We start from the raw sequence: 14,958 nt of genomic DNA, 5'->3' as shown, positions 1-14,958 counted from the left end.
TCTTGTGTTACACTCAAACAGAAAATAGAATCCACGACTTTTGAAGAAAGCATTTTGCTCGTTTTATCTTGTTATTATCATATCAAGGAACTGAATACGAGCCTGAAAGGTGATTTATCAGTAGAGCCAATGAATATGAGGTCGGTGGCAAGAATGCAAACAGAAACTGCTTAAAAAACTGTCGACGGGAGACGGGAGGGTTTCTCTGTTTTAAACCTGACTTTGGGGTCAGGGTTGAAGGTTGAACAAGATAATTTTGTTACATCATGTTCTAATGATGGTCCAGTATAATGAAATAAGATGTGTGATATGGAATGAGAACAGACTTTTCACTGTAGTTGGACACAGGATCCTTAAACTTTTCTGTATTCAAGTTTAATATGATTTTTTTTTTTTTTATTTTGCTTTTATTAGAGAGTATGACAGTTGTGGAATGACAGGAAATGAGGGCAAATAGAGATACAGAGGGGTATGGTGGTCTAAGTTCCACATCCCCCAGCCCTTTGGCCTCCAGGGTGTCCTATAATTAATTTGCAGTTCATAAATAGCAGTTGATAAAGCACTTAGGGCTATCTGTATTTGCCTGATAAGCACCTCTAATGTGCAACTGAATTATGACTTTTATGTCATAGTAAGTAGCATGATGCTGTTGAAGCCATGGCAACAGGAGGTCGCTGTCAGCAGTCAAATTTGCTTTCTTTTAACTTTATCTCCATTTTCCTAAGCTTGACTAAATCGTTTTTTTAAAGCTTGATGTCTCAGGATTCTGTGAAAGATCACAAAATGATGACCTGAGTCCTTTTTGTAAAGATTATAAGTCCTCTGTAAGGTACTCACAAATCCTGCCACCAAGTATCCAGCGTCTGTCAGGCTCTAATTAGTAACCACTCAGCTTTCATCTGTTATAAATTCAAAGTGAAAGCAGTGACTAAATACAGTGTTTAGTATCGGTGTGTTGCAGTACCTCATCTTCTTCCCTCCGACGCAGCTGACCTTCCCCCTTTTAGCTCCGTTACCCGCTACTGTTGCCGGCCTTTAGGCTTTAGCAGGCTGTTGTTTTAATTAAGCACCTAGACAGGGAGCGCTGACAGAGGAGGACAGAATTTGAGGGTTAGGGCGGGTCATTGCGAAGCTGAGTGTGGGCTCCTGCAGTCATGAATTTAACAAAATTGTACCGGAGGACATTTCTGACTCCCACATGGTGACTTGATGACAGGGGAAATGCGAACATGGATTCTTGATTCTGTGGCAGGCGAGGTGCCTGATGTAAGGCTCAGCAATCCTAGTGTGGGTGCTCAGATCTATAAAGCTGTGACAGTCGGGTATGGCTGGCATAATGTAGATGAATGCTCCTACAGAATTCACTCGGACGTTTCCTTGCTTTGAGTGGCTGTTGTCTTTATTATATTTCATGAACTGAATCGCCTGAATGCAGTTAGAATCAGAGCAAGATAATATGTGTGTGTGTCTGTGTGTGGGTGGGGGATGCGTGACCACATGAATACACGCACACAGACCGTCTTAACCTTCCATCCCTCCTCTTTAAAGAAAAATAAGGCTTAGCAGTGAAGTGGTGTCTCCCCTCCTCAGGCCTTCTCTTCCTTGGGTGACTGAACCTGGCAACTTCACCCACCCCTCCCCTCCACCCGCCGCTCTCCATTTTACTAGTCTCTAATGACAGACATTTTCTCTTTCGGCGTTGCCTTTTTGTCTCCGTCCACCCCCCCTCCCCTCACCGTATTTTTCAGAGCCAGCGCCACCACCGTGGTCATTTTCTTCACATTAAATAGCAGTGGTTGAGGTGTGGTGGGTGGATGAAAGATGTAGGGAGAAAGGGAGAGAGACCTGTAGAAAAGTAAAACTGGAGTCTGGGGGAGAAATCGAGAAAGGGGGAGAAGAGTGGTGGCGAGGGGAGGGATGTACAGTAAGATTGAGAGATTAGGATGAAATGTTAAGAGTGAGGAGGAAGGAAGAGGGGGTGGGTGTGAACAAGAGGGGCACGTATACCTCAGGGATGGGTTATTACTTTTAAATGCTCCTCCCCCCCCCCCTCTTCCTCCCCCACTGCACTCCAGGAGGAGGTATGAAAAGGTTATTATGTTTCCTTTAGAAATGGCTCGCTCTCCGCCCGTACCTTTCATCTCCAAATGGAATAACCTCTCTGCTGTAGCTTTCTTCTTTTTCTCACCGCAGTTTCATCTCTCTTTCCAGTACACAACACCTGCTCCTCTCTTCCTCTTTTCCTTTCTCTTACTGTCTCCACCCCCCCCCCCCCCCATTGCTTCCCCGCAGTCTTCTTCCATCTGACTCTTTAATCTGTTTCTCCTTCCCTCTCACTCCATTTGTTTTTTTTGTTTTTTTTTTCTGGTTTTCAATGTTGGATGTAATCGGTGTGGTGTGGGAGCACACATTATCAGCCAGTGCATTAGACGTGGTGCTCCTACCTCAATCGTCAATGATCACACGCCCGCAGTTATTATGTAAAGCAGGTATGAGGTGTGTGTGTAGCTGCATGTGTGTGAGGCCTAGAATAGTAGCTTTCTACATAGGTTTTCAAGAAAAATTGGGTTAAAGGTTTAACTCACTCAGTCGTCCTTCCTCCATCCTTCCTTCTTTTCCTGTCTTTCAGAAGGGCGAGGAGGCTGGCAGTCTGGTTTTGGAGGACGGCAGGGAGCAGCTGATGTACGAGATCCCCCTCAATGAGACGGGTTCAGCTGGCCTGGGGGTCAGCCTGAAAGGCAACAAGTCCAGAGAGACCGGGGAAGACCTGGGCATCTTCATCAAGTCCATCATCCACGGAGGGGCCGCCTACAAGGTGAGGATGCTCATCTGCTGTCTGCGCTGGGTCCCAAAGGGCCTTTGGCAGCCATTTCTGAAGGCCTTTTGCATCTCGTGAATGAAAAAAAACAAAACATGGCAATCCCCACTTATTTAAAGGGATGACCCACTGTTTTTGCATTCACCTCCTAAAACACAGTGAAACTCTCACAGCAAGCATCAATGCAGCAAATGCAAACACACTCTTCTGAAGAGCTCACAAAGATCACTCCTAACGCCAGCTTTATTTCATTATTAAACTTGTGGCCTTCAGCACCAACTGATGACTCAAACGACTCATCTTTAACATTTTCAGCTGTGTGTACTACATACAGTATAACAAATACTTACATAACAGCGAAACACTCCTCTAACCATCATTCACATCTCTGGGAAAGCACATCCAAAAAATTAAATTATACTGATAATTGGTCAAATATGTGGAATGATGTTCTCCCACGTCAGATGGAAACAATAGAAAACACAGCAGAATCTTGCAGATTGATGCTTTGAATACGTGAAAATGGTACGTGGAACAGCTCGTTCCTTCATTTTAAAATCAAGCTTTTCCATATACTCCCACAATGCCTCATTAGGCTTTCACCATCACAGAACCCTTTTGGTGCCCTAAATTGCTCCTTAAAAAATACATCAGCCATGAGAAATGAGAAGCACTGCAGGAACGTTTTGAGAACTGCTTTCTTTATTCGGATTTGGAGTTTCTTTTGATTTTATTTAATCAGGGGGGCTCTGTGATTCATTGTTTCGTACAGAACCTCAACTCCTACCGGGAAGAGTGCTTTTCAAGCGGGAAGCTCTTTTTGTTTTTTTGTTTTTTCTTCTTTTCTTACCCACTTGTATTTGTCTACACTCTTTCCCTGGTTGTTTCTGATGCTTTTCTCTGTTGTTTCCTCTTATCTCCTTCCTTTGCGCCTCTCTCCTCTCATTTCCTGTCCTCGCCTTCCCTCGACCTTTGACTCCCATTGACCTCAAGTGGCCTTGTCACATCAGCGCTGCAGCCATCTTATCTTTATCACTCAGTCACCCACTTCAAGTTGTGAGTGGAAAAAAAACAAACCACATCTCTTTTCAACACTTTAGAGATTCCTCCACTTGGCCTCGATATCTGGCGCCAGTCACACGTCAAAACTCCTCTTGCCCCTCGTCGCTGCTCCCAGATCTGCACCGAACGACGAGGAGGCGCAGAGATGAGTGTGGCATTGTAGATAAACGGCTGGTTTGGGATCGGGGTAGCCAGACGGCGGCTCCCCGAAGTGCCTTCAGAAGTAGTTTTTCCGACAGCTGCCGATGCGGATAGCACTGCGACAGAATGGCCTAGTAAGATCTCCGACTGGCTGCGAAACAGGTTTCTGGGACAAGATATACCACATAAGAAAGAAGAAAGAAATTGAGGAAGACAGACGGACAGTAGGGAGGGAGGGGGGAAGCCTGCTGAAAGAAGACAGCGGGTGAATGAGTGCAAGAGGGAATCTGTGGGAGGACATGAGCAGTATCGAACAATAGAGAGATGGAAACAGGCAGAATGATCGGAGAAGAAGAAAATTGAAAAGTGGACACACACAGCAGGAGCACAATACATAAATGTGTGTGTGTGTGTGTGTGATGTTGATGCATGCTAATTAAAAGCAGCTAAAGGGGCCTGATGAGACTTTGCAGTGCCAGGCCGGTGCAGAGGAGGGAACCCGGGCGTCCCCTGAGTCTGTCTGACACACATCGCACACACAATCACACAGCAGGCAAAAAAAAAAAAAAAAAGGGAGGAGATGAGGAAGAGTCATGGAGAGATCTAACCTATTTCCATTAAAGAGTGTTGGGCTGCTGTCAGGGCCCCGGGCCTCAATTACATCAAAATAAAAAAAAAAGAAATGTTCTTTAACTTGATGCCTGATCCTGTCATACCATCATTTCAAAGAGAGTGCTAAAGAAAACAAATTAAAATTACATGTAGAGCGCGGCGGCTGCTTTCATGGAGAATGAAGATATTAATGGGGAATATCACAGACACCCGCCGACTTTTGGCATAAACATCAATTTTTGATGACATCCTTGGATTTGATGCGTGTGTGTGTGTGTGTGTGTGTGTGGTGGTGCCATCCGAACAAGTCTGCATTTGAGGTCAGCCCGAGCGGTGCCTTGTTAATGAGGTGAGGTCAAAGGGCAGGGCTGACTGTAATATGGACCCATCACGACTATGCTCACACACACACAAAGGGACTCTTTAGTCTGTCTCAAAGTGTCTTCATCTTTATTTTTCATTTTGGCTGCTGCACTGCTTTCCTCATTTGATCCTCCTTCTTTCTCCCCCTCTCTTGCTCTCGCCTTCCTTCACCCTCCCCTCCCTCTCCTCCCCTTCCTCCCCCCTAGGGCACTATTCTGTGTTGCCTCTCTATGAGAGGCTGCTATTTAAAACACTTAGAAGTGATTTAGTGCCCACAGAGGCTATTCCATTAGATGCTCTATGTATTTATCATGGCTTTCCCACTCTCAGTAGATTGCTAACTCTACACTTTTCCTGCCTTCCCCCCTTAGTCCAATTTCTCCTCTTTCCTTTTCTCTTTTCTTAAAACTCCTCTGTTTTTCCCACCCCAGCATTTTAATATGATTTGATGTTTTTGACACATTAGCAGAATTAATATGAACAAATAAGAAGCTTTTTAAAAAACACCTGTTGTACTTCTGTTTTCTGTGCAACTAGATAAAATGAAAATGAAATGTGGCCCTTATTTTGAAAGTCTGTGCAGTAACTTGCACTGGTGTTTCACAGCTAATTCGCCTCATGCTAGTTAGAGAGGTTGACTTTGTGTGGTTTGTCAGTAATGTCACCCTCATCTTATCCTGACAGGACGGCCGCCTGAATGTAAACGACCAGATGTTAGCGGTAAACGGTGAGTCGCTGCTCGGACGCTCCAACCACGCCGCCATGGAGACGCTGAGACGCTCCATGTCGTCAGAGGGAAACACCAGAGGCACCATCCAGCTCGTAGTGCTCCGAGCACCTGGACAGGCACGACAGGTAAAACTTCACACATGTTTTGTGAGCAGATTAGTGAATTTTGGTGAGATGATTTCAACTCGGCTGGGTCGGAAATCAGACTCTTGCTATTTGGGAAAACAACATTAACAGAAGTGAATGACATTTTGAGGTCATGGAAATGCTTCATTTTAGAAAGTCTTAGAAAAAGCAGGGAGGTTTACATCAGTGAGCTGACAGGAACCATGACGACTATATCTTCTTATATTTCTGCACAAAGCTATGGAGAGAATATTAGTAATGTTATCTTAATCAAAGTTTTTTATTGTTTTTTATTTTTTCACTTACTGATTCACATTGGTAAATTCAAAAACCTCAAAATACTGACTGTAATCCTCTTATTTACTTCAATAAATTCCTTTAGAAGCTGTGGTGGATGCGGAGCAACGTGTTAAAATTTTCAGACTCTCAGAGTTTTTTTTTTTAGATGAATTCGGTTACATCAAACTTTGAAAACATGCTTATGCATTATGAAACCCTGCCGCAGCCTGATACTTCATTCCGATTCTTCATAAGTAGCCACCAGAGTTTTAATGGCAAAATCAATGAGGTGTCACTCACATTAGGATCATGTCTTGCTCTGGTTGCCATCATTTGAGGCTCGCAGTAAAGATGCTCCGCTGTACGTGCTGTCAGCTGCTGACATACATGCGTGTCTGCCGTATGAAACCACTTCAGAATCTCTTTTATAAACCCAGTTTAATTGTTTTTGCTATTCCCAGTGAGACCTCAGCCCAGTTATGGTAGTTAACGTTGTTTAAGCTATGCCTCATTGTAAACACAGTTGGACTAAAGTAATGAAAACATGAAAACACTCTTTGTGACTCTGTCGGCTTGAGTGTTAAGTTTACAGCATTTGCTAAAATTATATACTTCTGTGTCAGTTTTCTTGCGACAAACTAAAGTGGATGAGTATGAGATTTAAGATTAAGTGGGAACTTTTATCAAACAGAAGCAGTTAACGGTTCCCTTTCTTATTCACGAGCCCTTTGATCAGGTCAACAGACCCAGCGATGGCAGCTTCAAAAGATGGAAACACTCGAGAGAACAGCTGCAAAATCTTTTAACCAAGCCAGGTTATTATATAATTTTTATTTTTTTTCCCAAATGATTTTCCATCTTTTTTCCTGCAGACAAGCAGCTCCAACCAAGCACCGAGCGCAGCTACAACTGGCTCCGCCGCAGCCAAAACCCAGTCTGGCTACAGCAATCAGGTACGATCGAGTGACGCCCTCCACCAGCAGCAGCAACAGCAGCCGCCTCCGCCTCGCCGCTCCTCCTCCCTCCTCCCCGCGCTGAGGAGGCGAGCATCAGAGCCGCTGCCTCACAGCCTTAGGCAGCGATACACACAGAGGCCAGGGGAGACGCACACCAGATACACCTATGGGTTCAACCATAGGGAGAGGCGTAGCGGTTACATATTTGGCTTCACACACAGGGATGTTGAGCACGATGATGATGACCTACAAAATGATATGTACAGACCAGCTGCAGGGTACGAGTTCGGGTTTGTCTCTCACAGCCAGACACTGAATAGCTTCAGCCCACACACAGAGGGAGACTTAAGCAGGGGAAGCCACTATTATGGACACACATATGGACACGCACACACAGACATGCGGAGTCACATGTTCTGTGACACTCAGGGCAACACGCTCCACCGCGATCCCAGGCCCTCACGTAGCCGCACGCCGGACGCGATCCCCAGACAAGGCGGCTCTCACATTAACAGTTATGCTGAAAACATCAGAGCGATGGCAGGGCAGATGTACGGAGACCCTCCCACACACAGCAGGATACCGAACAGAAACGCACACAGATCTGTGGACAGATACGTAGACGCACACTCGCACAACTACGCACACAACCGGGCTCTGACCAGACACCAGCACCTCCGTCTCTCTGGTGGACTCTGACACAGTGTGTGTTTGAGAGTGTGTGTGTGTGTGTGTGTGTATAGGATACACAGTAAAAGGGGTGCAAGTGACATTTTGACTGCAAATCAAGTGCACAGCTGAGCTCTTGCAGGTGATTCAAAGAGCACATTTGTAATCACGAAATTAAAATTGAATTATTTTTCAAATGTCATTCCTGCACTTATTTGTTTAGAATGCATCATTTTTAACTATTTAAATCTCTAAAATTGTAAATGGCTTCTGTGATGATAAGAAAATGTCACTTTTTCCTCTTTTGCACCAAATCCTGTTTGTGTAAATACAGTAAGATTTTTAGTGGAGGCATATTAATCTGTCTGAAAGCTTTTCCCTTTGCCAACCCCTCTCACTGACACAGCATTGATTTCTTTTAGTTCCCCTTTTAAAATATTACCCGTAAACTCAGCACAATACTAAATTCTTCACTGTGTATGGCCTCCTTTCTGTCACGTTGATTTTCACTAAAATTAGCTGTAACTTTGATTCCTTTTTCCTTTTTTTTTTGTTTTTTTTTACTTTCTCTTCAAACCTCTGGGTTGTCTACAGACTGTCAAGGCTTAATTTTCTCCTCTCTGTTTTATCTAATTGTACAAAGTTTTACATTAACTTTCCCATTTTAATTTCCTTTTTTTAAAAAATAAAAAAATCTGTGTACTTTGGCTTTTCTGTCTCACCTGCTTGTTCCTCCTCTGTTAAATAAAGCTAATCTGAAGCCTCCTGCATGCCTGTCTGTCTGTTTCTCTGTTGGGTTTTCAGCGGCTTCCCTCTGCTTTGCTTCCCTCCCTCAGACCCATCACATCTGGGTTTCTGTTCCCTCTGCTTGGGCCTCAGAGTCTCTTTTCCTTTCTGTCTTTCCTTTATCCTTTGTCAGTCACTCTAAGCAGAAAACGGGACATGTTTTATGAAAGTGAAACAAGTGAAAACTCCCGCTAGAAAAACGTGAACACGATTCTTTCTTTGAACCTAAACATACCAAAATTGTAGCTCAATAGTCACACCGGCAGTCGTATAATGAACATAGTTTGGGAATACCGACTGAAACCTGTCAAAGGAGCAGAGTCAGTATTCCTCTCCCTTTCAAATGTGACAAATGTGTTGTTGGCATGAACTTCCCCCTCCCAAAAAAAAAAGAAAGAAAAACAAGTCCTGACTTTGCAGTGGCAGTTTTTTCTTTTTTAATTCCCTCGCGGTGAATGATTGAACAACATTAGAATCGATCACACGGGAAGTTTTGCTAGAATTATGTCCTGAAAAGAAGCAGCAAATTCCTTGATGGACAGACTATTGGAGATAGCAGGCGTGACAGATGGTAAAAAAAATAGCACTTTCTTTGTTGAGCCTGTTTATTCAGATCCGAGTTGAACCACGACTGATTATTTTAAAAAGCTTATAAAGATGTTTCACAGCAGTTTTATGGGTTCACTGCCATTGACCTTCCCATTGTGGTATTTAGATCTCATCTACGCCATACCTCCCCATCAGTATGTGTGTGTGTCAGCCTGTGGATAAATGCTATCAAACCCAGTTCAAAGTTCAGTATATATCTGCATAGTCCTTCTCCGGTCATCACTGCCAGCCAGTCTGGGGGGCTGCATGTTAATACAAATGCTCCCTAAAGCAAAATTTTGCTTTTTCTCTATCGGTCCATTATTTCTTCTCTTGTGCTGGTCATCATTCCAGAGAGTCTGAAAAGTGAAGCCAATGGAGATGTGCCTTAAACCTGCATTCTTTCTAAATGCCAGCAGGGGGGGCGGGACTCCTCAGGAGTCAAAAAGAAGTCCAATTCTATGTAAGCCTAGGAAAAAATCAGCTTGCTTCTCACTTGATTTATTACGTCAGTAAACAGTTTCCTAATGAGTTGATGGTCTCAGTCACTAGTTTCAAGTCTTCTTCAATACAGCAGGATGTTCATTTTGTAAAATGCTCCCGTTTAGAGCAAAATAGATGATATGGCTGTCATGACTCCAGTGTGTCCTCAGATTCCCAGTCAGATCATGTCAGTATCCCCCCAATGCCAAGTTCTACCATCTCTTCCAAATATGGTCACTTCTGGCTCCAAACAACCAAGATGGCAATGGCTGTCTTGATGCTTCAACTCGAGGCTTCAGAACAGTAGTCCACAAACCATTGGTTGATGTGGCTATGGGTTGACACTTGGTTTGTACTAATAAATAAGATTAGTGTAAACCAATCATGTGTACCTTATTTGTATACCATCTTTCATTCAGGTTAGGACACTTCAAAGTACCTAACAGATGACTGAGTAACTATTAAGACTAATGATACAGTAAAAACAGTAAAACAGAAGACGCTGGAAATAAATGTAGCGATATAAATGTTATCACTATCAAAGGCAAAGGAAAAAAAAAACATTTTTTTCTTTGTGTTTGTTCTCTTTCTCTTGCTCTCCATCCCCACTCAACAGAGTGATATGAGGATGAGGTGGGGGACACGGTTGGGTGAGGCAGGGCTAAGCTTCACTCTCTCAGGAGCCCATTGTATGCATCTGTAGGTTGCAGCTAGCTGGATAGATGGATCCCCCCCTCCCTTTAGTTCTTTTACTTATTGTTGTGGGATTAAGATATCTGACTGCCTGTCTGCCAGGCTGCTTTAAAAGCCTCAGGCGAATCGTCAGTGGATGGATGGATGGGTGGATGGGTGGATGGATGAAGGGCTATGATATGATTTATGAGTCAATGACACATGCAGAAGAGCTGTCAGAACTTTGTGCACAAATGCATAAGGCACCTATATGTGCGCTCAAAGTGATTGACAGCTATGATTCAGAGACATATTAACATGTATGGTTGGTACTAATGATACCTCAGGGACTCCACGACATTGTGAGTACACCTCGCCCAGCGCTTTGATATGATGAAGATATTGGAACACCTTTCATTATTATACACTGTAACTAAGGATTATTTTTTTGTCTCACTTGAATAAGTGTATAGGTGTGTGTCTGTTCTTGCTTGTGTGTGTGACAGCTGTAGCTCCCATCTCTTTGACCAGAAAAGGCTTCTTTCATCCTCCAACACGTCCAGTCCATATCTCTCCATATCTGCTTGGTGGGGGTCCTTTGTAGTGCTGGATGGCTGTTCGATAACACGCCTGTCACTGCTCTCAGGATTATCTTAATTACTGTGTTTTCCAATTGCACACCTTGCACACATGAAGAGAATCGCCATGTTTTTTTGAAGATACGCAGCGTATTCAAAAGCATCGAAAAAGCATCGCCTTACACGTATGCTTCTTCTTTTAAGTCACGTTCCACAATAAGATATTTTCCTCTTTCTCGAATTTTATATCTGAAAATTGTCACCATAAGGAAATAATATTCATTTATAGAGCTGTATGAACAAGGGCTGTTTTGCCATTATGGCCAAATTAAGATCAAAGATACAAAGATTAAGATCAATTTGATTATTTTGTGATATTTTTCTCATCACCCACTCCACATGTCTAGTTAAAATCCTCCTAAATGAGGTCTGAATCTGCTCAAATTTCCTCAAAGCTCCGCTCCCATATCACCATCTCAGGTGAATCATAATCGACTGGTTGCAAGGTGTGACTATACTACAAAGTTAATATAAAATCCGTGTTGGACTAAACTGCAGTTACTCTATCTCCTTGCCTTTTTTTAAATTTCATTAGAAATTAATCTACCTGTAATATTAATGCCGAACAGATCCAGGACAGACCGTGTAAATCACTGATTGTGACTAATTCAGCGCTGTAGATAACACAGTTAGTTTTTCAGAAGCATCCTTGGATATGAAGGGTTTCATTCATACAATCAAAATCATTTCTCTCCACCTCCCTACTCATGTTTTGAATGTAATTCATTTACCAAAAAAAGGGACATAATGTGTTTTTATCAGTAGGCAAAAAAGCTTTCTGTGGGTTCTGTATATACCAGCAGTGGACAACATTGGCTGATGAACAAAAGAAAGAAAAGACATCAGTCTAATCCTGCTGGGTAATTAAAGAAATGACTTTAATCTTTTGATGTGTGAGGCGACATCATCAATATTTCATCAGTGACAACTTTGACTTGGACATGGCACATATTTTTGCATAAGAGCCCTTAATAATAACCATTTTCATCATCTCTTCTCGTGTCTGTCTTTGTTGACAGGAGCCTTGGGGCCACAGTGCATACCAGGGGCCCTTTCAAGCCCCAAACATGGAACCAGGCGTGAATGGCGGCGGCAGTCACGCTCCGTACGGCAGCTCTCAGAGTGGTGAGCACGAACTCGACAAATCGCACTGTTGCGCAATATTTGTCCATTTGAACCGTCGGTTAGTCAACATTAGGCTTGGAGTGTTTGTGTGCTCCTGTTATCTGTGACTGAGTGTTACACACAGTGTGTTTGTCAGCCTGTGTGTGTGTGTGTGTGCTTATATGCTGTGTGTGTTTGCCGTCGCTGCGCAGCATGACACCCAGCCGAGTCTCCTGACGTTGTTGTGGGGTTTTTTTTTCTAAGTTCACTGTGGCAGCCGCCCTGAGCATCTTATAGCACTGCAATACAGAATCCCGAGCTCGTGTCTTTTATATCTCTTTTCACTCTCACGTCCCTGCATATTTATAGCAGGAGAAAGGGAAGTCATTAACTGTGTTTTTCCGAACGCGACGCTTGCTTTTCATGTGCAAAAGATCTGACCTTGGAATCATTACGCTGATGAAACAGCTTCTAAGTGGGCCAGATTTGCATACAGGGTATTGTGCAGCGAGCGAGCTGCCGTGTTTTTTTTTTTTTAACAAAAAAGAAAAGAAAGAAAGACTAACAAACTGTTTTAAATTCATTCTTTATCTCTCCCCCCCTCTCCCTCACCCCCTGGGATGCAGGGAGCTGGAGATGCTTTTCTCGCTGAGACTCTGTCAGCTCTCCATCAGTTAAAAGTTACAGTCATTTTGTTTCCACACAAAGGCTTTACAGTGGGGAACGATGCGCTCCCGGGGTTTACAGTGTATGACAATGCAGCAGGAAGAGTCGGGAGGAAGTTAGGATAAGGCTTTTGTTTGGAAATAATTATTTTGTGTGTATTTTAGACGGTTTGCTTTGTGCACAGGGTGTTTTGTGATGTAACACTTACACTTCCTAAATGTCTGACCTTGCTGAGCTCTGCACTGACAGCATTGATCGTCACATGAAGGACACACTTGTTTTCATTGTGTCTGATGTCTGTATTTACATAGCCCCCCCTGCGTGCAGTGGTTTGCCCCACTGATTAATATAGATAATGACGAATATTTAGAAATACGAAACATTTAAGGCTTTTGCTATTTAGTTAGCTTTTAATGCCTTCAGGGCTGACATCAGAGTCGATAACGTAACATCAAGACAAAAGCTGAAAAACCTAAAAGACAAGTTTTCTTTGGATACACCCTCATTAACAAACCTGTATTGTTTTTGTCTGGTTTTTTTTTGTATGTCGTTGGGTTTCCCCTCAGTACCGTATCCCGCCGCGACTGCCGGAGGAAGCTACGGACACCATGGCAACAATGACGAGGGGTCGGAGCAAGGCTTCCCACCGCCGCCCTCGCCCGGCTCTGTGGAGGAAATGAGCAGAGATTTGCCATTAACTCCCCCGCACTACAGGTAACCACTCATCACCACCTCTCATAACACACACATAATGTACAATACAACAGCACCGTCAACACTTTATTAGACTCTGCACAGGGCCAGAGTTATTATATCCTAATGACACTCTTAATAAGGGCTTCTGTGGTTTGAGATAAAGCAGAGCCATTACACTAAATATTACAATGCACATATACATTATTTAGATCACACAGTCTAATTGCAATAGCCTATTTGCGTTGGGCATAAGTAATTACAGTGATAACATAGCAGAGTAAATTCTATAGGAGTTTGAAGGCTTAGAAAGGGAGATGACACTTGTTAGCAACCTGCTGCACAGCCTTCCGCCACACCAACATCAGCGGACAATGTATGTGTGACTCGAACTCCGTCTGAGGATAAGAATATAAAAGAAGTGTGGAGGCCGTGGTCAGACGCAGCCCTTGAATCACATTATAAGTATTTCAGTTGATGAATATGAATTGTCCTGAACTTAAAGGTTGGAGCAAAATGCTGCCTGTCACAGAGAAGGAGGAGACACGGTCAGGTTTAAATATGAGGATAACGCAGAATGTTGTCAGATGGTCTCTCAGCGGAGACGCTCACAGAGCGGCACTAGAGTTGTCCACATGAAAATGAATGAAGAAAGAGAAAGCTACAGAAGTGGTGAGACGTAAACCCGAGTCAGAAAGGTGTGGCCGAGCGGTTGGCAGCAGTTCTGAGTATACTGGCCCCTTCAGTGTGGGAACTTCATCCTCCATATCACAGCAGCATTTAAAGAGACAGTCTGCTCACTGAAATCCCCATAATTTAGGGTCTGCTGAATGAGTCGGTTTGAAAACCATAAAAGCAAGAGTGTGCTTTGTGAGATACTGTCAACAGTCTTTTGAATGAGAGTGTTTGAAAATCTGCAGTGTGTGTACAGTATCTCATGTGGTTACATTCAGAATCTGTCTTCAATATACTTGTTTTCCTGTAAGTTCACTGGAGACAGAACATGCTGTTGTTCTCCTGACTCATGCCATCTGGAATAGAGGAAATTGAATGATGTGTTGGTGTTGTGGGTGATGTAACCAACGAGTCACTGAAAGACTTCTGTACTCCTGCACCAAAGTGAATATTGATCAGCTGATTGATCGAAACTAAGCAATCGTGACTGTTGTTTTGCAGAGAGTTTCAGAAGCCGGCCCTCATGGCTGAAGCTTTTTACGCTGACGATGACAATTACAACAGACCTCGCAACAGAGCGTCCAAGAGCATGGACCTGGGTAGGTTTCCTCACACACACACACACACACACACACACACACACACACACACACACACAGACCTCTTCGTCAATGAAACAAGCTGCTGTTTTCCCTACAACTGAATGCTTTTTCTGGGGTAAAACATACAAACTGCATTGTTGTCTCAACTGTCACAAACCAGCCAAACATACGAGTCTAATCACAGAGCCAGACAACACACACACACACACACACACACACACACACACACACACACACACACACACACACACCACACAACCACAACAGCGATCACATGCTCTTATCAGTACATTTCT

General features: G+C 43.4%; 1 protein-coding gene across 3 annotated transcripts in view; it reads left to right on the top strand.

The window, feature by feature from the left end:
• The window catches only part of pard3ba (par-3 family cell polarity regulator beta a), a 138,253-nt gene that overhangs the window by 53,531 nt on the left and 69,764 nt on the right, over positions 1–14,958 (top strand). For 2 of the 3 annotated variants that reach the window (XM_046382252.1, XM_046382250.1), the window contains exons 11-16: positions 2,630–2,815; positions 5,681–5,851; positions 7,003–7,083; positions 11,942–12,047; positions 13,259–13,406; positions 14,562–14,659. In XM_046382252.1, coding sequence (XP_046238208.1) covers positions 2,630–2,815; positions 5,681–5,851; positions 7,003–7,083; positions 11,942–12,047; positions 13,259–13,406; positions 14,562–14,659 — 790 coding nt within the window. The remainder of the gene's footprint in view (positions 1–2,629; positions 2,816–5,680; positions 5,852–7,002; positions 7,084–11,941; positions 12,048–13,258; positions 13,407–14,561; positions 14,660–14,958) is intronic. The other variant, XM_046382253.1, reaches the window with a different exon arrangement.

This window comes from Scatophagus argus, chromosome 24 (assembly GCF_020382885.2).
Source record: "Scatophagus argus isolate fScaArg1 chromosome 24, fScaArg1.pri, whole genome shotgun sequence".
NCBI lineage: Eukaryota > Metazoa > Chordata > Actinopteri > Scatophagidae > Scatophagus > Scatophagus argus.
The sequence above is the reverse complement of the archived record's forward strand: the minus strand, read 5'-3'. Positions and strand labels throughout refer to the sequence as shown.